The 21352-nt window shown below is 48.1% G+C and overlaps 3 protein-coding genes across 6 annotated transcripts in view; 1 reads left to right on the plus strand and 2 right to left on the minus strand.

Moving 5' to 3' along the window:
- Window positions 1–2872, minus strand: part of MYO1F (myosin IF) — a 50619-nt gene extending 47747 nt beyond the window's left edge. The window contains exon 1 of the mRNA XM_080988778.1: window positions 2648–2872. Within this exon, the coding sequence (XP_080844904.1) occupies window positions 2648–2650 (3 nt within the window). The 5' untranslated portion in view covers window positions 2651–2872. The remainder of the gene's footprint in view (window positions 1–2647) is intronic.
- Window positions 169–8551, plus strand: LOC308467518 (uncharacterized protein). 2 transcript variants are annotated; one of them, XR_013981184.1, is made up of 4 exons: window positions 169–308; window positions 1079–1135; window positions 2118–2257; window positions 7742–8551. XR_013981184.1 is itself a non-coding variant. In XM_080989311.1 (4 exons), exons 1-4 carry the CDS (start codon window positions 891–893, stop codon window positions 7790–7792), a joined length of 339 nt encoding a protein of 112 aa, XP_080845437.1. In that variant the 5' UTR covers window positions 888–890; the 3' UTR covers window positions 7793–8551. The 2 variants fall into 2 exon arrangements, 1 of the variants encoding a protein (XP_080845437.1); XM_080989311.1 differs by lacking the exon at window positions 169–308 and adding an exon at window positions 888–981.
- The window catches only part of ADAMTS10 (ADAM metallopeptidase with thrombospondin type 1 motif 10), a 43356-nt gene continuing 27492 nt past the window's right edge, over window positions 5489–21352 (minus strand). For all 3 annotated transcript variants that reach the window (XM_080988776.1, XM_080988775.1, XM_080988777.1), the window contains 11 exons: window positions 19689–19791; window positions 19455–19588; window positions 17993–18116; window positions 17513–17593; window positions 16281–16444; window positions 14854–14980; window positions 13664–13793; window positions 10614–10818; window positions 9510–9686; window positions 8893–9049; window positions 5489–7601 (listed from right to left, as the gene is read on the minus strand). In XM_080988776.1, coding sequence (XP_080844902.1) covers window positions 7492–7601; window positions 8893–9049; window positions 9510–9686; window positions 10614–10818; window positions 13664–13793; window positions 14854–14980; window positions 16281–16444; window positions 17513–17593; window positions 17993–18116; window positions 19455–19588; window positions 19689–19791 — 1512 coding nt within the window. In that variant the 3' untranslated portion in view covers window positions 5489–7491. The remainder of the gene's footprint in view (window positions 7602–8892; window positions 9050–9509; window positions 9687–10613; window positions 10819–13663; window positions 13794–14853; window positions 14981–16280; window positions 16445–17512; window positions 17594–17992; window positions 18117–19454; window positions 19589–19688; window positions 19792–21352) is intronic.

Genomic DNA, 21352 nt, shown 5'->3' on the forward strand with positions numbered 1-21352 from the left:
GCCTGGAAAGAGAGAGCGGTTGTTAAACCCCGCAGGCTCCAGGAAGTTCTCAAAGAGGACGCAAAGGCAGCAACCAACCCCTTGTTTATAGTTACCAGAATCTAGTACTCCAAGGCAGACTGCCTTTGCATTGAGAGCTCTGCTGGGTCAGAGCAAAAGCCTGCCAAGTCCAGTGGCCAATCAGACATGGGATTCTAGAATCGTAGGACTGTAGATTCGGAAGGGACCTCCAAGGATCATCTAATCCAACCCCGTGCAATGCAGGAATCTCAGCCAAAGAGATTCTCTCCCTCAAGCCCACAAGCAGGGTATGAAATGAATGAGGTTAATCCCGAAACGCGGTGGTTGCTACCTCTCCTGCTCCCTCTGGTTTGGGTTCTTTGAGGTAGACTTCCTTAGATCATGGAGGCTCCATTACACCAATAGCGATCGAGAGATCAGCTTTCCTTCCCCAAATCTGTGGAACGCCCTCCCACCAGATGTCAAAGAGAAAAATAACTACCAAACTTTTAGAAGACATCTGAAGGCAGCCCTGTTTAGGGAAGCTTTTAATGTTTAATAGGTTATTGTATTTTAGTGTTTAGCCAGATGGGGGGTATAAATAAATTATTATTATTATTATTATTATTATTATTATTATTATTATTATCTCTGCAGTCTAGTGGACATTACCACATCTTCTGGCAGGGAATCCTGTCAGTTAGAGGAACAGGATTCCCCCCCCCCCAGCCTGTGGACCGGCATGTGGGTCCCTCGTGGGCACTTTGGGGTCATGAGGCAGGGCTGGTGACGATCCCGGCTTGTGGGGAGAGTCACAAGGCCTGGAGCACTTCATTCAAATCTTCAGATTATCCACTCCCTGTCCGCTTTCACAGTGGGTACGGTACACAATGCAGAACTTGCACGGCTGGTCGGAGATCTGGCCTGAATCTACTGCTACGTTTGTTCATTCTGAATCGATTGTTCTGAATCTCCTGATGGGTAGTGATGCCCCAGGGTCCGAGGATCACGGGAGAAGGAGAACAAAACGTTATTTCATGCCACTTTCCCCCTACTAATTTTAAACTCTGTGTTCTAGCTTTCGTGTGGCTATGCCCCAGATATACATCTGAACATGGACCCAACTGTTACGCGTGTAAGGACAAAAGAAGCAATTATAATTTAACAGTTTTCATGTTACTCTATTTTATCAAAGCAACTAGGAAAAAAATTATGATGGGAAGATCTCACACAGGTGAAGGGAGGCAGTGGGGAGGAGGGGGGGTTAGGTTGAATTGGGGGGGGGGATAATATATGGATATAATAGATTCTTGTAGAATAGTAATATATTGTAACCAGAAAAGAAGTTTAAAAGGGGAAGTAAATGTACTTTTAGTATTTTCATTATTGTAATAGTTATTATTATTTCTTATCGGTGGAAGGCAATGTTAATTTAGGCTTCTTTGTTTTGCTGTCTATATAAATTATTTAAAGCCAATAATAATAATAATAAAAAGAAGTACATCTGCACCTGGACCCAAATATGTGCCATCTGGGAGCTGAATGTGGGATTTACTCTGTCTTTAATTAGCACAACAGAACGTCAGGATAAAGGCAGGTCTCGGTGGGAGTTGGAAGGACCCTCAGGGATCATCTAGTCCAACCCCCCTGCAACGCAGGAATATGCAGCTGTACCATAACAACATACAGTGAAAACAGCATCAAACAGAATCTGCCCCTTCAGTGGCATGAAACAGGGCTTTTACCTCAGATCGTTCCAAGGGTTGGTTTTGTGTTCACCGTTAGCCAGAGTAGACCCTCTGAAGTGAGTGGACATGACTAACTTAAGCCTGTGACTCTGAAAGTGTCTACTCTGAGTAAAAACCCAGTGGGATGCAACTGATGGATGCTAGTCAGAGTGGCAGGGGAGTGAAAAAGAGCAGAAACCACATCATGGACCTCACAAGGACTAGCCACTTGAGCTGCCCAGGCACCTTCCTGCGCCGAAACACATACAACTGAGGTCACAGCCCAGAACTTCTGCAAGTTGCTTTTGGGAAGAAGGCTGCAGGCAAGGCCTGCCGGGTTAGACGTCTCCTCTGGACAGGGAAGCTTAATTTTGCCTTTTTTATTTTTAGCAAACCAGCTGAAGAACACCACCCACCCTGGAATGAATCAGGAGGACCGAAATACACATGTGTCTGAATTGCACATCCTTGCACCAAAAAACAGAAGCAAAGCACCAGACACAGAAATGGCAAAATTCCTTTTGGCCTGCGTAAGTACAACTTAATCCATCACCTCTGAATACACACACACATATATAATGGTGCCGCCTTATTTTATCTGAAATAAGTCCCCATCGACTGAGTTTTTGAGTAAGCATACTGAGGACTAGAACTTTTGTTTCCCTCCCCAAATTCTCATGCCAAGCGGATGCCAAGCGGTAACTTTCCTTCAAGTAACCCTAGCAGTTTAAGCAACAAGTGGCAAGCAATTTGTCAGGGAATTTGGGGTGTGTGGGGGACTTACCCTACCGAACGCCCCTCTCTGACGCCAGACACCTCTGGAACTTGGTCCATTTTGAGCAGTGCAAGCTGGGTGGAAAACTGGTTCCCGAAACAGGAACCACCACCGCTCACCTTGCCACCCTGAAGCACAGACTTACCATGATCTCTGCTGTGCCCACTCCCCAGGTTGGTGCTGAGACCCCCGAGATGGGTCACTGAGGTTCTCTGTGGGTCATAGATGCATTCCTGGCGCAGGGCAAGGAGCAAGCGGGGAGAGATCTCTCAGCGGTGAGCTTCAGAGCTGTGCAGGCAGCAAGAGAGAAGTGGAAGCTCACCAGAGTCACAGCAAGTTCCTCTATCCGGCCCTCACCACCCTCCCGCCTTAATCTCCCCCTTACTTCCTCCTTCAGAGTTGCGCAGAGCTGTGCAGGTAATAGGCCTCTGAGAAGAGGAGTCAGCGCAAAACTGCACTTTTATTTCAGGATGACACTCTCGAACCCAGTGCCAGAATAGAATCGTAGAATTGGGACCCAAGGGCCATCTAGTCCAACCCCCTGCAATGCAGGAATCTCGGCTGAGTTAATAGTTAATTGATCCCCCTCCAAGTTTCCTGTTCTGGAGGGGGATTTAATTTTTAAAGAAAACGACACACACAGACACAGGCCTGGAAATGAGGCCAGATAAGGAACGATTGAGGGAACATGAGTTTGACCAACATGAGTTTGACCAAACTGCGGGAGGCAGTGGAAGACAGGAGGGCCTGGCGTGCTCTGGTCCAGGGAGTCACGAAGAGTCGGACACAACTAAACAACAACAACAGCCTGGAAAAGAGGAGACTGAGAGGAAACATGATAGCCATCTCCAGCCCCAGGAGTCCTCATAAGGGAGCTGTTCCTGAAGGAAGAACTGTGAGGGGAGGGACTCCATCAGGCAAGGCCTCCTTCCACCTGCCTTGCTCCACCCTCTAGTCCCTGCTTTGCAATGTGTATTGTATTATTTTATGTACTGTGGCTTGCTGTGGTTTTATTGATTATAGTTTAGATATTTTTTATTGTAACTGTTAAGTGGACTTCTGTTTAACTTTTATATGTTGATATTATTATTTTATACTATTCTAATGATTGCTGAAGGGACGCGGGTGGTGCTGTGGGTTAAACCACAGAGCCTAGGACTTGCTGATCAGAAGGTCGGCGGTTCGAATCCCCATGACGGGGTGAGCTCCCGTTGCTCAGTCCCTGCTCCTGCCAACCTAGCCGTTCCAAAGCACATCAAAGTGGAAGTAGATAAATAGGTACTGCTCCAGAGGGAAGGTAAACAGCGTTTCCATGCGCTGCTCTGGTTCGCCAGAAGCGGCTTAGTCCTGGCCACATGACCCGGAAGCTGTACGCCGGCTCCCTCGGCCAATAAAGCGAGATAAGCGCCGCAACCCCAGAGTCGGCCACAACTGGACATAATGGTCAGGGGTCCCTTTACCTTAATAATTGCTGAATGTTACTTTTTTGATGTAGGTTGCCTATTTTAAAATTGTTTTATTATCACATTTTTGTATTGCATTAGATTGTTATAAGATGTACATTTTTTTGTTTCTTGAGCTTGTAAACCGCCTTGAGTATTGTAAGATAGAAAGACGGTATACAAATTAAAAATGATGATGATGATCTTCAAGTATCTGAAGGGCTGTCACATGGAAGAGGGAGCCTGCTTGTTTCCTCCTGCTCTGGAGGAGCAGGAGACTCGAACCCATGGCTTCAAGGAGATTCCAACTAAACACCAGGAAGAGCTTTTTGACAGCAAGAGACATTTGACAGTGGCAGTCTCCCTCGGGAGATGGTGGATTCTCTTCCTTGGAGGTTGTGAAGCAGAGGTTGAGTGGCCATCTTTCATGGATGCTTGAGCTGAGATTCCTGCATTGCAGGGGGTTGGACTAGATGACCCTCGGGGGTCCCTCCCAACTGCACAGTTGTATGACTCTATGATTCTGTGAAAAAGCTCTTTCCCTTGTGATGGAGTGAGATGGTGGCTCCAACCGCAATGAATCAAAATCATAAAAATAAGGGCCAATGGAAACCTGAACCTCTAGGTTAGAATGACTCTTGTCAAACCGGGTTCTGAAAGTTAATTAGTGCCCCCGCACCAAATTACCAGCTCAGAATGTGGCTCATTTCCTTTTTTAAAATAAACATTTAAAAAATTGCTAATGTGACAGTGCAATGGCATGGTTTGAACAACAGTGAATTGAGACAATGTGCAAATAATTACATGAAAATAAGGGTCAGAATGACTCTGTTTGGGAAAAGTTACCAGCGCAGAAAACAAACAAACTGCCTAAACAACTAACAGCGATGTGATGGAAAGTTGTGGTATTTCACCCCAGTAAATTATAAGAACATAAGTTTGCAATGAAGAATATTTTTGTTTGTGTGTGCCTAAAACTTCTGTCCTCTTAAAAAATTGATGGCAAAATAAGGGTGGACGAAGGGTCAAGGATGCAATCTGCTCCAGTTAAATTTTACCTTTAAAAACACACACACACCCGCTGCCCCCCCAGTTAGAAATCAGTCTCTTGTTGCACCAGAGTTGCACCAGATTTGGTGGCTCTCACTGGTGGATCCACTGTGTGGATGTGACACGGAATGTACAGCTACCAGTGGGATTCCTGCCGTCCAGGCTCTGTGAGGGAAAGGAAAGTTGTCAGTTTGGCTGGGAATGAAACTTTACTGGGGTGCTGACTGAGGAATGGGAAGAGGTCCCAGGAAGTCAAAGGGACAAAGGGACAAGGAGCCCAGAGGCCAGGGTGAGAGCAAGACAGGCTTGCCAATTACTAGGTTTAAAATCCAGGGTTGTACCCAACTCAGCACAGAACAAACCTCAGCTTCCCCTTGCCCATGAATGCCAATGGGTCTATTTCGGGTGGAACTAAAATAGGATAAAACCGTATGTTTTTACATCTCCCCAACACCAGACATAGATGCCAATTCATAATAACTCAGAACCGGGGGTGGTAGGTAGTTTTTTTTATTGTAAAAATCATGCTGTAATTTCTCTCTCTCTCTTTCTCTCTCTCTCTCTCTCGCTCACTCTCATCGTGGAAACAGGATTTTAAACAACTTCTATAATAACAATATTATTATTAATACAATATATCTGTATATATTTATATATGAAATGGTGAAATCTGACCCTGCCCACCAGAGGGCGCTCTGAGCAGATTAAGAAAACCAGCACCCGACTATCAGCTAGGAAGGTTCCTTTGGCGACATAACGGATCTTCGTCTGCTTGTGTCCGGGACCCAAAGGAGAGCAAGTGACCAACATTTTGCTGGCGGCCAAAATCCAAAACTGTTGCTAGGTATCACTGAAGCTGAAATTTGAACTGGATTCAGTGAAATTTTGAGGGAATGGGAAACAGTTTGTGAGTAATTCATTGCCCAAATCCTGCAGGTCCCTTAGACTTACCAGAGGGTTGCGGGGTACTTTGTGGGGTGAGGGCGATCTCTAACCAGATGGGAGAGGGAGAGAGTTTGCCATGTGAGATCCACAAAAGGGGCAAAATTGAACCAACCAGTCTCCCAGTGGCATAGCAAGGGTTGCCAGTGCCCAGGGCAACCTGTGGAACATTAGCACTCCCCGAGTCCCTTCCGCCAGTCCCGTATTGAACAAAGTCAACAAAAGACTCTGCCATGTTGACCTCTGTCTCTTCGATGTGCGCATCTCGAATCACTTGATGACCAGCACGGGGACAGCGGGACAGGGAATTGGTCAGGAGCGGGTATCTTTTGAAAGCTTGTGCAGAGGGCACCCTAGCAACCAGTTGCCACCCAAATCCATAGCTGTCAACTTTTCCCTTTTTTAAAGGGAAATTCCCTTATTCTGAATAGGATTCCTCGCAAGAAAAGGGAAAAGTGGACAGCTATGCCAAATCCGCCCATGCAAACATTGGGAGATTTTCTGTGTAAGCTGTTACTATTATTATTATTATTATTGAAATTGTGCACACCTAAGAATTTTGTGCCACTGCAACTCCCCCACCCCACTGTCTGATTTTGAATTTCTAATTTTGATTGCTCTGGAATTTGGCAAGCTACCCTACACCTCCTTAAAAAGATAATTCTGGAATTGAAACGTACTGTAGGTTCGAGTCTCCCAGGACAGGAGGGACTCCACCAGGTTTGTGAGAAACCAAGTGAGGTGAAAGAGTTCTCCCCTCAAAGCACCAATTTATCGTTCACGTCCGCAAATTCAAAGGGAAGACCATGGAAGCATGTGATCCCCAAATTCAGTGGGACATAAACAGTTCTAAAAAATATCCTAGGATCTTCCCTCACTCGCAGGCTCTGATTTGGCCGCAAACCCCTGGGCTCTGAAAACAAGAGGTTTGTGTCGAAATTCCTGGATCTTCCTCCTTTGCAGCTTTGGACAACCCTAGACCTGGAGATGAACAGGTAAGATCCTGTCTCCGCTTGTTTCTTTTAAGCGAGCCTCAAGCATGTGTGATCCCTTCCCTGAGGCCTTGCTGTATCCTTTTCTTGGCCATTCACCTGCAGCTCGGGATCCCTGCCCGACTCCCAGACCCAGACTCCTGTGCTATGCCTCCTCTGTGGGGCTCGCAACAGCCAACCCACTGAGTAGGGGAGAATTCTGGGACTGGAAAAATGGGGGGGATGGGATGCTGATGGGGCACTAGTGACTCGGGTGGGCTACTCCCACACCGTCGGGTGGGCAGGGCAACGGCGGCACCCAGCTGTGATACTAAAATAAATAATAATGTCAGAGTTTCAAGTAATGCACTCCACAGCGCCTCGCCCAGGTCCTCTGGCACAGCGGCCCCTTGCACCGCGCTCTGCTGCGCCCCCCACGGAGATTCTTGCCTGCTCGTTGGCGGTCCTGGGGGAAGGGATGGGCGGTGGGGTGGGGGAAGGGCACAGCCACCCCTTGACCCGAGCCTTCCCGATTTCCTTGAGGCACCGAGAGCGTGCTCCCCCCCCCAGCCGCCGCTGCCAGTTTAACGCCCCTGGCAGGTTTTGCAGCACATCTGTCGGAAGTAAGGCCGGCTACAGAACTTGAACTTTAGCACCAAAGGGCAGTAGGCGACCTTGTTCACATCTTTGCATTCTGGAGAGGAAGAAAACAGAGGGGGGGAAAGAGAATGTGTGATGTTAGTGGGTCAAGAGTAAGAGGGTACATGAAGAAGTTTACGAAATCATGTGCGGCGTGGAGAAAGTGAAGTTTTGCTCCCTCTCGTGTCACGCTAGGATGTGTGGACGTCAGATGAAGCTGAATGCCGGAAGATTTGGGGCAGATGAAAGAAAGGAATTCTTCAAGCAGCACAGAGTTGAGGTGTGGAACTCACTGCCTGGTAGGCCAGGGGCTTGGGATGGCTGGGCTAGGTATTTGTTGACTAGAGACCCCAGCCCCTTCCAGGCCCTAAGGGTTCTAGCTGTGGGGATGTCTCCTCCGGGCTCTCCTGATCCTTTGAGGAGCCTGGCAGCTAAGGACGGTCTTTTTTGGGTTCAAGAGACGGGTGACAAGGCATCTGCATAAAGTGGACCACGGAGCAGATCCATCTCCTCCTTGTCGCTGCCATCGTCAGAGGACTCTGCTCCCAAGCATTCCTCGTCTGGGACTAAGGCAGTTTAGGCCTAGTACCCTTGTACCTACGGGACTGCCTCTCCTGGTATGCCCCATGGAGGACCTTAAGGTCCATATATAGCAACACCCTAGAGGTCCCGGGCCCTAAGGAAGTTAGATTAGCCTCAACCAGAGCCAGGGCCTTCTCAACACTGGCCCCGGCCTGGTGGAACACTCTGTCTCATGAGACCAGGGCCCTGCAGGATCTGATTTCTTTCCGCAGGGCCTGTAAGACAGAGTTGTTCCGCCTGGCCTTTGGCTTAGAATCAGTTTGATTCCCTCCCCCTCTCTCTTTTTCCTTTCTCCTCCTATGAAGAGATTGCTCCCTAATTGTTTTAATGTTGTATCTTAATCTTTTAAATTGTATTTTAATCAACTTGTTTTTATTATTGGTTGTTAGCCGCCCTGAGCCCTGTCTTGGCTGGGGAGGGCGGGGTATAAATAAAATTTTATTTTATTTTATTTTATTTTATTTTATTTTATTTTATTTTATTTTATTTTATTTTATTTTATTTTATTTTATTTATTTATTATTATTATTATTATTATTATTATTTATTATTTAGGTGAGACCCAAGCCAACCCCTCCCCTGCCCGGTTGGCCTTCTGTGGTCTACACGTTCTGGCCCATGCCACGGGTGTAAGCCCCAACTGGCTCCAAGACAGCCCAAGGTCCTGAGTTAGGTCACAATAGCTTTGTCTCATGGGGAACAAAGTTATTTGCCACCCTGACCCCTGGGTGCTTGATACAAATGTTGGAGCAGCAGGCAGGTACCTTCGGGGTTCTCTGTGGGTCCCGAGTCACACTTGCTCTCGCACTGCTGTGCCGCTGCAGGCTTGAGGGCTTCTACGCACTCCCCGGAGGGCTGCCCCGTGTGGGTCATGCACTGGACCGAACGGCGTTGCTGGCCAAAACTGCACTGCCCAGAGCACTTTGGGGAAGAAGAAGGAAGATGCAGGAGGGTTAGGGTGGGCTAAACAGAACAAAGTAAGATCGTAGTCCTCATGATGTAAATAGAAACACACGAAGCACATAGAGGGACAGACGGATAGAAAAATGAAATAAATATAAAATAAATAAATACTACATAACATTTAGGAATTGCCTGAGGACATTCCTGTTTATCTGTTGGATTATCTATTGACTCCCCAAGCCGTCCCCCTTGATTTGTCCCAACCAATATGGCTCCCCAGTGCTTTCACCATTGGTTTGACCCACTCAGTATGACTCCCCATCCCCTTCACCATTGGTCTGACCCAACCAAGATGGCGGAGCAGCTCTATTGACCTCCATTGACGCTTTGCCTCTGGTTAAGGCTCCCCGCAGTGGCTTGGCCTAGTGGAACAGTCCTTGCCAGCTCTCATAAGTGAAAGAGAGCAGCAGTTCCATACCTCTCCCCACTCGCCGGTGACCCACCGCGGGGGTGGACAACGCCGAAGGCTGCACCTTATACTGGTTGGGGGCTTGGCATCTTCGGGACATTGGGAGGTGGGCAAGGTGGAGGTGTGGTCGCCGCTCTTGCAGAGGACAATTCGGTGGCGGAAGCCGGGCCCGCAGTTTGGGGTGCACTGTAGAGAGAGGATGCTGTTATGGACTGGGGCAGAGAGAGAGAAAGAGAGGGAGGATAGCTGAGCTGAGCTGAGCTGAGCTGAACTGAGCGGCTCATCTGGTACATGACCCAAATGTTTCATCGTGACAGGGGGTAGTGTGATAAGAATTTTAAAGTCTTAGATATATAATAAATGTTCATAAATGTACCAACCAAGCATGTACATAGATCAGCACAGGAAGACTGACCTGAAACCAGTTTTGATTCCCAAACTGACCAAATGTTTTTTCTGCAAGGTCAAAGGAAAATGGAAAAGCTTCCCCATTGTCTTTTCCTTCACAAATCCTGTCTGTGTATGAATAGGGTGAGCCTGTGACCTGACTCAGACACTAAGTATTTATCATTACAAAAGACTGACCAGGCTCCCCAGGGTATCCAATCAAGTGAGCATTAACAGGTAACCTGTCAGACAAGATAAACAACGCACTCAGATTTCTGCTGTAGATCACCTTTTCTGTGATGTAGGTATGATGTATCTGGGGTGGTGGTCTTGGGTTACACCCCTTCTGTGATGTATGTATGATGTATGGAGGGGTGGTCTGGAGCTCTAGGGCAGGGAATTTAAAATGTCTATATAAGGGCGGGCACACCTTTCTTCTGGGTTCCTCCTCTCTCCTGCGGGTGAGGGGAGCACCCTGTTGCAACAGATCAATAAAGATCAGGCTTACTAGCTGTTTTGCTTCTCAATATTCTCTGGTTGGTCTCTGTTATTTTCCCCTACCAGTAGGGAACCTACATAAGGACTCTATACGGGCTCTTGGATACCCCATAAGGGAAAAAGGGCAGATTTTTGTTTACAACAGTAGCTACTTGTTTAATCGGTGCGTGTGCTTGTGTGCCATGCTCAGTACATATTAGACATTTAAAAAGACACAGAGGCTCTTACTTCAGACCAGTCGAGGGCGGCCCATTCTGGGGGGCAGGTCTGGTTGCCGCAGGGCTCCAGCACGCGGGGGCGTGGGGAGTTGCAGGCGGTGTCGTCCAGGATCTTCTCCTCCGTGGTGGAGATTTTGCGCCGGCAGGTCACGCTCCGGGTACGGACGCCCTGGTTGCAGCTGCGGCTGCACTCGGACCAGTTCCCGATCACCCAGCTGACGGAGGCGAGAGGCAGAAAGGATAAGCTTGCTTCCCCTGTGTGCTGGGAAGGGTGTGGGGAGAAGGGGCAGCTACAGGCCCTGGCGGTGCAAATGCCCAGAGGAGGGAAATTTCAGGGTTTAAATGAGAGAAGTAAATTTGCTCAGGGGCATGTTGCAAAGTCTCCAGAGCTTCCAAGGGGATGGGGCGACTCCCCTATGAGCAAAGGCTGCAAAGTTTGGGACATTTTAGAGAAAAGGCGAGGAAGAGGTGAAATGACGGGAGTTTATAAAGTTACGTGTGGCATGGAGAAAGTTTTTCTCCTGACACTAGGACTTGTGAACATCCAGTGAAGCTGAACATTGGAAGATTCAGGGTGGATAAAAGAAAGTCCTTTTCCACACTGCGCATGGTTACACTGTGGAACTCCCTCTCATCGCAGGGATGGCTGCCAGCTTTAAAGGATGATATTTTTAAAAGACCAGTTCATGGAGGGGAGGGCTATTGATGGCTAGGGCTGGTCAATAAATTGATATATCACCCCAAACCAGTTTGAAGTCCGAATGATGATATCAGTTTCATAGTTTTCGACCTGGCAATATATCGTGAATCATGATGTGTGTGTGTTTGTGCGTGTCATGCAAAAATCACAATGTGGGGAAAACCGTGCAGCCGGTCAATGCCTCTACCTAGCTCCATCCTTTGCGGTAAATTGTGATGTTGATTTATCTGGTGATATATTGTGATGTTGAAAACCAGATACAGTGGTACCTCGGGTTAAGTACTTAATTCATTCCAGAGGTCCGTTCTTAACCTGAAGCTGTTCTTAACCTGAAGCACCACTTTAGCTAATGGGGCCTCCTGCTGCCGCCACACGATTTCTGTCCTCATCCTGAAGCAAAGTTCTTAACCCGGGGTACTATTTCTGGGTTAGCGGAGTCTGTAACCTGAAGCGCATGTAACCTGAAGCATATGTAACACGAGGTACCACTGTACAGTCATACCTCGGGTTACAGATGCTTCAGATTGTGTTTTTTCATGTTACAGATCGCCGAAAAAGAGCGTCCACTATATTGCCCAGCCCTAGCTATTAGTCACAATGGCTGTGCTCTGCCTTCACAGCTGGAAACGGTAATGTTTCTGGACACCATTCGCTCTAAACCGCAGGAAGGGAGAGGGCTCTTCTGCTTGGATCCTGCTTTCACACAGGCAACTTGCTTAGCCACTGTGAGAACAGAATCCTGGACTACGTGGGCTGATCCAGCCGGCTCTTATGATGTTCTTATGAGCTTCTGTTACTGAATCAGGGCTTGGTGGATAAACCACTAACTGGATTTCTATCAATGGCTGCATGGATGGTTATAGCCGCATTCTGGAAGGATTTGGTTCAAAAAAAGGATGGTGTGTTCTTTACAGGGTGGGGGAGGGGACTGACTCACAAGACTGGCAAGAGGAATGAAGGACCCAGGACACCTTTCTGGGGAAATGGTGGAGCTTTCACCCATTCAAAAATCACCCAAGAAACCAAAAACCAAAGGTTTATGCTGACTTGCGGATCACTTAAGATGCATTCTGCTCTAAGTTGTGGTGTACGTAGGGCAATACAGGTTTTCACAATGTATTTCGGGGGAGAAGATAAATAAATATTTAAAAAAGAAAGGGAAAGGGATGCATAGGTATGTAAAAACTAAGAGACCCTCAAATGTTTTCTTGGAGGAGGGGAGAGTTGGTATTTTCCCTGTCTCAGTTGGATTGTTGTTGTTATTTAAATTTTTATACTGTCTGGTACCTGCAGGTCTCAGGGAAGTTACAAATTAAGATTACAATATAAAAACACAGAATACATAAAAAAATGCAAACAAAAACCCCCAATAACCCCCCCCCCCCAAACACATTTTAAAAGGCCATCGGAAGTCAATCAGTCATGTCTGGGAGAAGAGGAACATTTTTGCCTGGCACCTAAAGGTGTTTAATGAAAGCGCCAGGTGGGCACCCCTGGGGAGAGCGTTTCCACAAATGGGGAGCCACTGCAGAAAAGGCCCTGTTCTCGTGTTGCCACCTTCTGGACTTCTTGCGGAGGAGGCACACGAAGAAGAGCCTCAGATGATGAACGCAGAGTCTGGGCTGGTTTATATGGGGAGAGGCAGTCCTAGAGGTATTGCGACCCTGAGCTGTTTTAGAGGTCAAAACCAGCACTTTGGATTGGGCCTGGAAACTAATTGGCAGCCAGTGCAGTTGGACCAGAATATTCTCAAAGCATTTTGCCCGGATGAGCAACCAGGATGCTGAATTCTGCACTAGCTGAAGTTTCTGAACCATCTTCAGACACAGCCCTACATATAACGCATTGCAGTAATCTAACCTTGTGGTTAGGTAAAGGTAAAGGGACCCCTGACCATTATGTCCAGTCGTGGCCGACTCTGGGGTTGCGGCGCTCATCTCGCTTTATTGGCCGAGGGAGCCGGCGTACAGCTTCCGGGTCATATGGCCAGAATGACTGAGCCGCTTCTGGCAAACCAGAACAGCGCACGGAAACGCCGTTTACCTTCCCACCGGAGCGGTACCTATTTATCTACTTGCACTTTGACGTGCTTTTGAACTGCTAGGTTGGCAGGAGCAGGGACTGAGCAACGGGAGCTCACCCCGTCACGGGGATTCGAACCACCAACCTTCTGATCGGCAAGCCCTAGGCTCTGTGGTTTAACACACAACGCCAGCTGCGTACCTAACCTTGAGGTTACCAGAGCATAAACAGTAGTTAGGCTTTTGTTTGCCTGCTGGATAAAAGAGTCTGGGCACTGGGCCTCTTTTGGGGTGCCCCTCCCCCTGGGATGCAGCCCCCCCAAAAAACATCTAACTTACGCTGGTGGGCAGGGCTCAGTGTTGCACAATCTCTGTCTCTCGGGCAGCTTAGTGTCGGGGCTGCAGAGGTGGTTGAAGACCGTGGAGCTGTCGGCTTGGTTGCGGCAGACGACGGGCTGGACCTGGCTGCCTGTAAGGATGGCGCTGAGTGAGGATGCTGAGGTCTGAGCAGCGAGAAACAGCAGCAGCTTCTCACTCACTCCCCACACCCTAGGTGCCAACTCTCTGGGGCCCTGGGTGCTTGAGCATCCACAAAATTCCCCTTGAAGGGGTTTTCAATGCCAGGGCATAGCACCCAGGGTCCCAGGCACCCACTGTCGCGGGGCCAAGTTGGCACTCCTGCCCCCCACACCCCCAGGTTCCATAACACCCCCTAGCCAAACAGTCTGCTTTTCAGTGGTAGGAACTGCCTGCCCTCATCCCCATAAAATGTGTTTTCAAAAAGATGTGTGGACAGAAGCAAGGGTTTATCTAGCTCAGAGCTGGCTACAATGACTTGGGAGATTGAAACCTGGAACCTTTCCCATCTAAAGCAGCTGCTCCACCACTGAGCTACTGAAGTAATTTTCAAGTCCCCGGTTCTCTAGGGGTTCAGGTGAGGTTTGCTCCCAGCCGCACCTGAGGTGCTGTTGGTGATTCGAACCCAGGACCTACTGCGTGCAAAGCAGATGCTCTGGAGTTGAGCGATGGCCTTTCTCCTATAAATAAAGCAAGATTCTAGTCCTCACAGTTCTGTATGGCTTAAACTGGAACATGGGGATCTGCCTTGGAGCAAGTCTTCCCAAAGGTCTGCTGAACTTAGCAGAGTCTCTACACTGCTGTTGACACAAAAATGGCAGGGTCTCTCTAGGGGTTCAGACAGGAGCCCTACCCGGGTTCGAACTGGGCAGTGCTGGATTACCAAACAGGCAGGGTAGGCAGCAGCCTATGGGCCCCACATTTTTTAGGGGCCCCACGACAACAGATCAATATAAGATTGATTTGATATTGAAATGAAATTGGTTTATTGAAATTGTTGGTTGGTAAAATCAACAACATATTAGGAGATAATTTGCACAGCCCCCCCCCCCCCGAGATTCTGAATACCCAGTGGTCTCCTCAGGGTTTAATCCAGGACTGGAATTGGGGACCTCCTGCAAGCATACCGCTGCCGCACCTCTGAGTTGGGCTCTTCCAATAAAGAGTCTTACCTCCGCCACAGAGGGCCGAGCATTTTGTCCACGAGACATACTGCCACAAGTACTGGGTGACGGAACCACGGACGATGGGTGCATTGAACTTGTAGCGGATTCTCTGCAGTTCTTCCCTGACGAGCACCTAGGGGTGGAAGGGAGAGGGAATAGGGAGGCACAGCCATGGTTGGTGGAGAACCCCACACTTTCCCAAAAGGACCTTGGAAGCAGAATTCTCTGCTGGAAAATAAAAAAGCCACCCCCACTCCCCATAGCTGTTCTGTTGCATGACTTGCGGGACGTTATTGCAACCCATCCAACAACTCATGTTTTGCCAGATGGGCACACGAAGGGGAAAAGGTTCACAGAGGTTTCCTACAAAATTTGCTAGAGGGAACTCTTCCTGAGATCACTTCCTTTGTCTGTCTTGGCAGGAAGCTGTAGTACTAAATCCTTCCTTCCTGTCTCAGCATCTCTCTCTTACTTCGTCGTGCCTCCAAGCAGGCCACACATGCATGCCTAGTTCAGGTACCATTTTTGAACTCAAGATTTTGTACTTTTGTAACTTAGATAGTGGTTATAAGTCTGCTTTCATTTTGCTATTGTACCTCCTTCTTCAAGACCGAGCTTATGTAAGTAAATACTACTTTTACTTCTTCACAAAGCAATGTCATCATCATTATTATATCATTATATTGAAAAGTTGGAAGGGATCTTGAGGGTCATCTAGTCCAACCCCCTGCAACGCAGGAATCTTTTGCGCAACACAGGATTCGAACCCACAACCCCAAGATTAAGAGTTAAATGCTCTACCAAATGAGCTATCCCAGGTCCGTGGGACTGTTATTTTTAAGGGGGAGAAAAGGGGTACTGCCGGGGAAAACCCAGTCTGCCTTAAAGCACCCCAGATTATTGTTTCTAGAAGATTAAATCACCCTTGTTTTAGCTTCCAAGTTTAAAGCTACAGAGTATGGTAGTCTGCTGATCTCACGCACGTGAGCAAGGAAAGATAACAACTAAATAATATATGCTCTCCTAAGGCTTGAGGTCTACATTACATGACCCCCGCTCCTACAAGGATCACACGACATCTCAATTACACGGCCAATCAGCTTTAGCTGTGTGCTGAGGTCAAACAAGGGCAAATGGAGTCTGTTAGTGGGCATGACTATAGCTGTCAACTTTTCCCTTTTCTTGCAAGGAATCCTATTCAGAATAAGGGAATTTCCCTTAAAAAAAGGAAAACGTTGACAGCTATGGGCATGGCGTCCTTTACTGGTCGCAGGGAGAATCTTGGCTTATCAGGGATCACCCTAAAGCAGCGGTTCCCCAACTTTTTCGTGCCCCACCACAAAAAGCAATCTTCAGTAGAGCACTGGTACCTGCTTTACAAAGACTGATAGTCTTAGATACCGCATTTAGTAACCCCTGTTCAGTCAACGAACCATGACGATGAGGGTGACGTTGGTGGGGCCCAGGGATTCCAGGGACTCCAGCTCGTCTTGAGCGCGTCTGTAGTGGAAGGTGGTCCCGGCGATGTCAAAGCGCCGGGGTGGGTCAATGGAGAGCTTTCCGTTGACGAAGTACTCGTCGTTCTCCCCTCTCAGAGCTGGAAAGAGAATCCGGGGTGTGTGGGGTGTGACCAAGTCAGGGGTGGGCTGAAGCACTTGCATCCCACCCCCCCAAAGAATACAGGGATATTTTTCATAAAAATCATAATTGTATTACAGTGGTGCCTCGCAAGACGAAATTAATTCGTTCCGCGAGTTTTGTCGTCTTGCGATTTTTTTCGTCTTGTGAAGCACGGTGTCGGGAAAGTTTTGGAAAAGCTTCAAAAATCACCAAAGTCTTTAAAAACCTCAAAAAAGGCTACCACACCGCGTTCTATGAGTTGCTCCTCGAAGTCAAGTCGCAACTGTATTAACGGTGTTAAGAAAAAGGAAACAAACTTGCAAGACGTTTCCGTCTTGCGAAGCAAGCCCATAGGGAAAATCGTCTTGCGAAGCAGCTCAAAAAACAAAAAACCCTTTCGTCTAGCGAGTTTTTTGTCTTGCAAGGCATTCGTCTTGCGAGGTACCACTGTATTTGTTCCCCACCCATCTGACTAGGTTGCTCCAGCCACTCTGGGCAGCTTGCAACAAAATATTAAAAGCACAATAAAACATCAGCCATTAAAAACTTCCCTATATGGGGCTGCCTTCAAATGTCTTCTAAACATCAGATAGTTGTTTATTTGCTTGACATCTGACCACTGAGAAGGCCCTCTGCCTTGTTCCCTGCAAACTCACTTTCCGCAGGGAGGGAACCGCCAGAAGGCCCTCAGAGGTGGACCTCAGTGTCTGGGCTGAATGATGGGGGTGGAGATGCTCCTTCAGGTATACAGGGCTGAGGCCATTTAGGGCTTTAAAGGTCACAACCAACACTTTGAATTGTACTGGGAAGCCACTGTAGGTCTTTCGGGACCGGTGTTATATGGTCCTGCCAATGGCTCCCAGTCACCAGTCCAGCAGTCGCATTCTAGATTAGTTGTGGTTTCCGAGTCACTTTTGAAGGTAGCTCCACGGAAAGCACATGGCAGTAGTCCAAGCGGGAGATAACCCACATGCAAAACCAGAGGTTGGAGGTCACCTCAAGGACAACCTGTCTGGGGTATCCCTCCTTAGCTAAGGTTTCTCACCAAGGTAGTTCAAGGAAAGGTTGAGCTCCCGGATGTCGATATGCACCGATCCTTTGGGGATCCATATCACCTCTTCGTAGCCTGTGCGGCAGATGGACATAATAAACCAAGTTAAGTTCTAAGGGGGTGCTCAATGTTCAAAAAGCCAAGAGAGAAAATTTTGGTGCAGGGAATTGCAAAGCACATGAAGAATTGTGTTGATGCTGTCTTCTACTAAGTCAGTACTGGGATGGGAACCTGGGAGACCAGGCTTCAAATTAACGTTTTTTAAGGGCACTGGGCAATAGGCATTACAGGCATTGGGCAATAGGTGCTATGCACAGCTGGGAACCTCCCCAATCAAGTTCCACCTGTGCAATTTATTTTTGAAAGCACCTGCCTTGGAATAGAAAAACATTTGCCTACAACATGTCAGAACCGTCTTGGCCACTCTCTGAGCTGTACATTTGTCCACCCATTGGGTCACCAGGCAACCCTCACCTCCGTCCGGCAGCGAGTGGTTGAAAAGTCCTTCAATGGTCTCGCAGGAGCTCCCGTCCCCTCCGCAGACCCGGCACTTGTCCTCCTTGGTGTCCGAGCCCAGGATGCGGTCGCAGCCCACGTGCTTATAGGAAACAAAAGGAGAGGTTTGACGGAGGAAGTTCTTGGAAGAGTTAGGGATGGGTGATATTGGGTTTTCAACATTGTGATATATCACCAGCTAAATGCTGCGATATACTGATATATCACGATGCCTGAAATAAGGATGGAGCTATGTAGCGCGCCAGTGTGGTGTAGTGATTAAGAGCGGTAGACTCGTAATCTGGGGAACCGGGTTCGCGTCTCCGCTCCTCCACATGCAGCTGCTGGGTGACCTTGGGCTAGTCACACTTCTCGGAAGTCTCTCAGCCCCACTCACCTCACAGAGTGTTTGTTGTGGGGGAGGAAGGGAAAGGAGAATGTTAGCCGCTTTGAGACTCCTTAGTGTAGTGATAAAGCAGGAAATCAAATCCAAACTCTTCTTCTTCTTCTTCACGGATTTCCCCCGCATCAATATTTTTGCATAGCACATACACACATCATGATTCGCGATATATTGCCAAGGTCAAAAATTAAGAAACTGATATCATGGTATGATCTTCAAACCGGTTTTGGACGATATATTGATATATCGCCCAGCCCTAATGAGCACCAACCGGGATAGCCTTAAAAGAAAGCAGGCCTTTCTAAAGAGAAATGGTAGAAGACAAGAGCCTGGTTTTGGTTTGGCCAATGGCCCGTTTGGTCCAGCATCCTCTTCTCACAGTGGCCAGCCAGATTCCTCCAGGATGCCCGCAGGCAGGAGATAAAGGAGCAAGCCCTGTGCCTCTCACTGTGATTCATAAAAAACTAAGAAGAACCTGCAGCTGGGACTCATCTAGTCCAGCCTCCTGTCCTCGCAGTGTCCAATCAAATGCCCCCCTAAGAAGCCCAAGCAGGATGTGAGAGTAATAGCCTTCTCTTGCTCTCCACCATTCTAAGGTAGACTGTCTCTGCCCATGAAGGCTCTATTTGTGAATCGCCAGAAACTAAGTGCCAACCAGATGCCCATGTTGGGAAGCCTGCAAGCAGAAGCTGACCATCACAGCAAACCTCCCTCCTGTGGCACCCAGCAACTGGGATTCAGAGGTAGACTGCCCCAGTCCAGGAGGTGATATGCAGCCATCATGCCTAGCAGCCACTGATAGCCTTATAGTCCCTGAATTTGTCTAATCCCCTCAGTTAGCCTGATCCAGTAGGCTCTTCTTATGGCCTTAAATCATGGCCATCTAAATGGAAAAGCCCCCCAATGCATAAATCTTTCCTTGTAGAGAAAGTGGACCAACCTCCCCCTCCAGACGGTCCCAGAAGCTGCCCATTAAACCTCAGTCATTCGGAGGCCTACGGGCAGCGAGGAGGAGTGGTTACAGCGCTCGAAAATCACCTTGCACTCTCCATTGACACAGATGTCGTTGGAGTCCTGGCGGCAGGGTGTTCCATCCACCACGGCTGCCGCCCTCTCTGTGTAGAAGTTGAAACCTTCCGCCAGGCAGTTGAGCGAACAGGACTTGACGCCTCCTGCGGAGAGATGGCAATTTCAAACCACTAGATCAGAGAGGCTGGATTTGGAATGGGTGAAAGCCCCCCCCCCCGGGTGGGTGTGTGGAAACAGCCTTACCTCCTCGGTACGTCTTCCAGGTATAATACTTTCCTCGGAAGGGGATATTATCAAACTCGGCGCACTGCAGTTCTCGGAAGTCTTGCGAGCCCGGTAGGCAGTCCTGGGGTGGGGGCACAGAAAGATCGCCAAATTTATTATCTGCTCTCTGGGGCTGTGGGGTGCTGCTTCTTTTAATGCCTGGAAGCAGAGGTGGTGCATTCTGTTGTTGTTTTTTATAAGATATTTATTGAGATTTTCAAAATATTACAAAAGAAAAAGAAAAAAATACAAAATAAAAATGGTTAAAAACAACTCAATCTTTCCATTACTTATTTTTCATTAGCTTGTTTCCCGGACCTCCTCACGCCTCCCTTTTTTGTATTCCAGTTCGGTTTGTTGGTTCAGCAAATCCTTACCCTCTTTAATCTTAATAGTCTTTAATCTTAAAATATTGTAAGGTTAAATTTTTATCTATTAATAATCCATTTTTCATATTCCCTTATAGTATTACAGCTGAAAACCACTTAGTTTCTATCCAACATCATTCTAACATTCATTAACAGAGGTGGTGCATTCTGGACCCCACAGCTGAAAGACTTTGCTGGGAGGTGCAAGTCAGGCACTCCATGACTGAGCTATAAGGTTGGGAGTTGCTGTCACTTCTCACATCTGCCTCCCAAGACATGTGACTCACTCTGCCTTATCATTATTAATATTTATTAAATTTGTATACCTCCCTTCACCCGAAGATCACAGGCAGCTCATGACATAAACATTCAAAACAAGAACCCAAAATACAGTTATTGATTGTGTGTGGGGGGGGGGGAGACACTCCTAAACCCTAGAAATTGACAAATGGTAAGGTAAAGGTAAAGGGACTCCTGACCATTAGGTCCAGTCGTGGCCGACTCTGGGGATGCGGCGCTCATCTCGCTTTACTGGCCGAGGGAGCTGGCGTACAGCTTCCGGGTCATGTGGCCAGCAGGACTAAGCCGCTTCTGGCGAACCAGAGCAGCACACGCAAACGCCGTTTACCTTCCCGCCGGAGCGGTACCTATTTATCTACCTGCACTTTGACGTGCTTTCAAACTGCTAGGTTGGCAGGAGGCAAATGGTAGGATTTCGATTAATTGGGATGTGGATGAAAGTACAATCTGCAGAGCTGTGCCAGACAGGGAATCCCCAGGCTGGCTTCTGCAAACCAGCCTGGCTGGCCTAGCAAACAGCAAATCTGTCAATAGTGGCGCTGGCTTGGGCCCTAGATTATGGGTGCCCAGTGGCAAGCAGCTCAGGACAAAGAGCAAATCTGTTAACATGACAAAAGGTGTTGATGTGCCATCCGAGAGGAATTCTGTGGCCTGGGGAAGCAGACGGTGCCAAGGTGATGGGTGTGTGTGTTTGAGGTGACAGGAAAAGAGTCTTTTCAGCAAGGTGTGCTGGGAAGAAGAAAGGGAGAGAAGAAAGGCTGGGATCCATCTTGGGCAGGCTGGCTGCAGGCTGGCTGGGAGAGATGCCTTGGACACCAGGGCTGCACAAGCCCCTCTTGAAATGACCATGCTGTAAGATCTGGACTCCCTCCAGGCAGACTGAAGGTGTAAACAGGGGAATAAACCACATTTCTTAAAGCTATGGCAATCTCCACCGTGTTGCAGTTCTCCAAGAGACCACAGATCCTGGGTGAA

Source organism: Podarcis pityusensis (assembly GCF_964106645.2).
Source record: "Podarcis pityusensis genome assembly, chromosome: 18".
Classification (NCBI taxonomy): Eukaryota; Metazoa; Chordata; class Lepidosauria; order Squamata; family Lacertidae; genus Podarcis; species Podarcis pityusensis.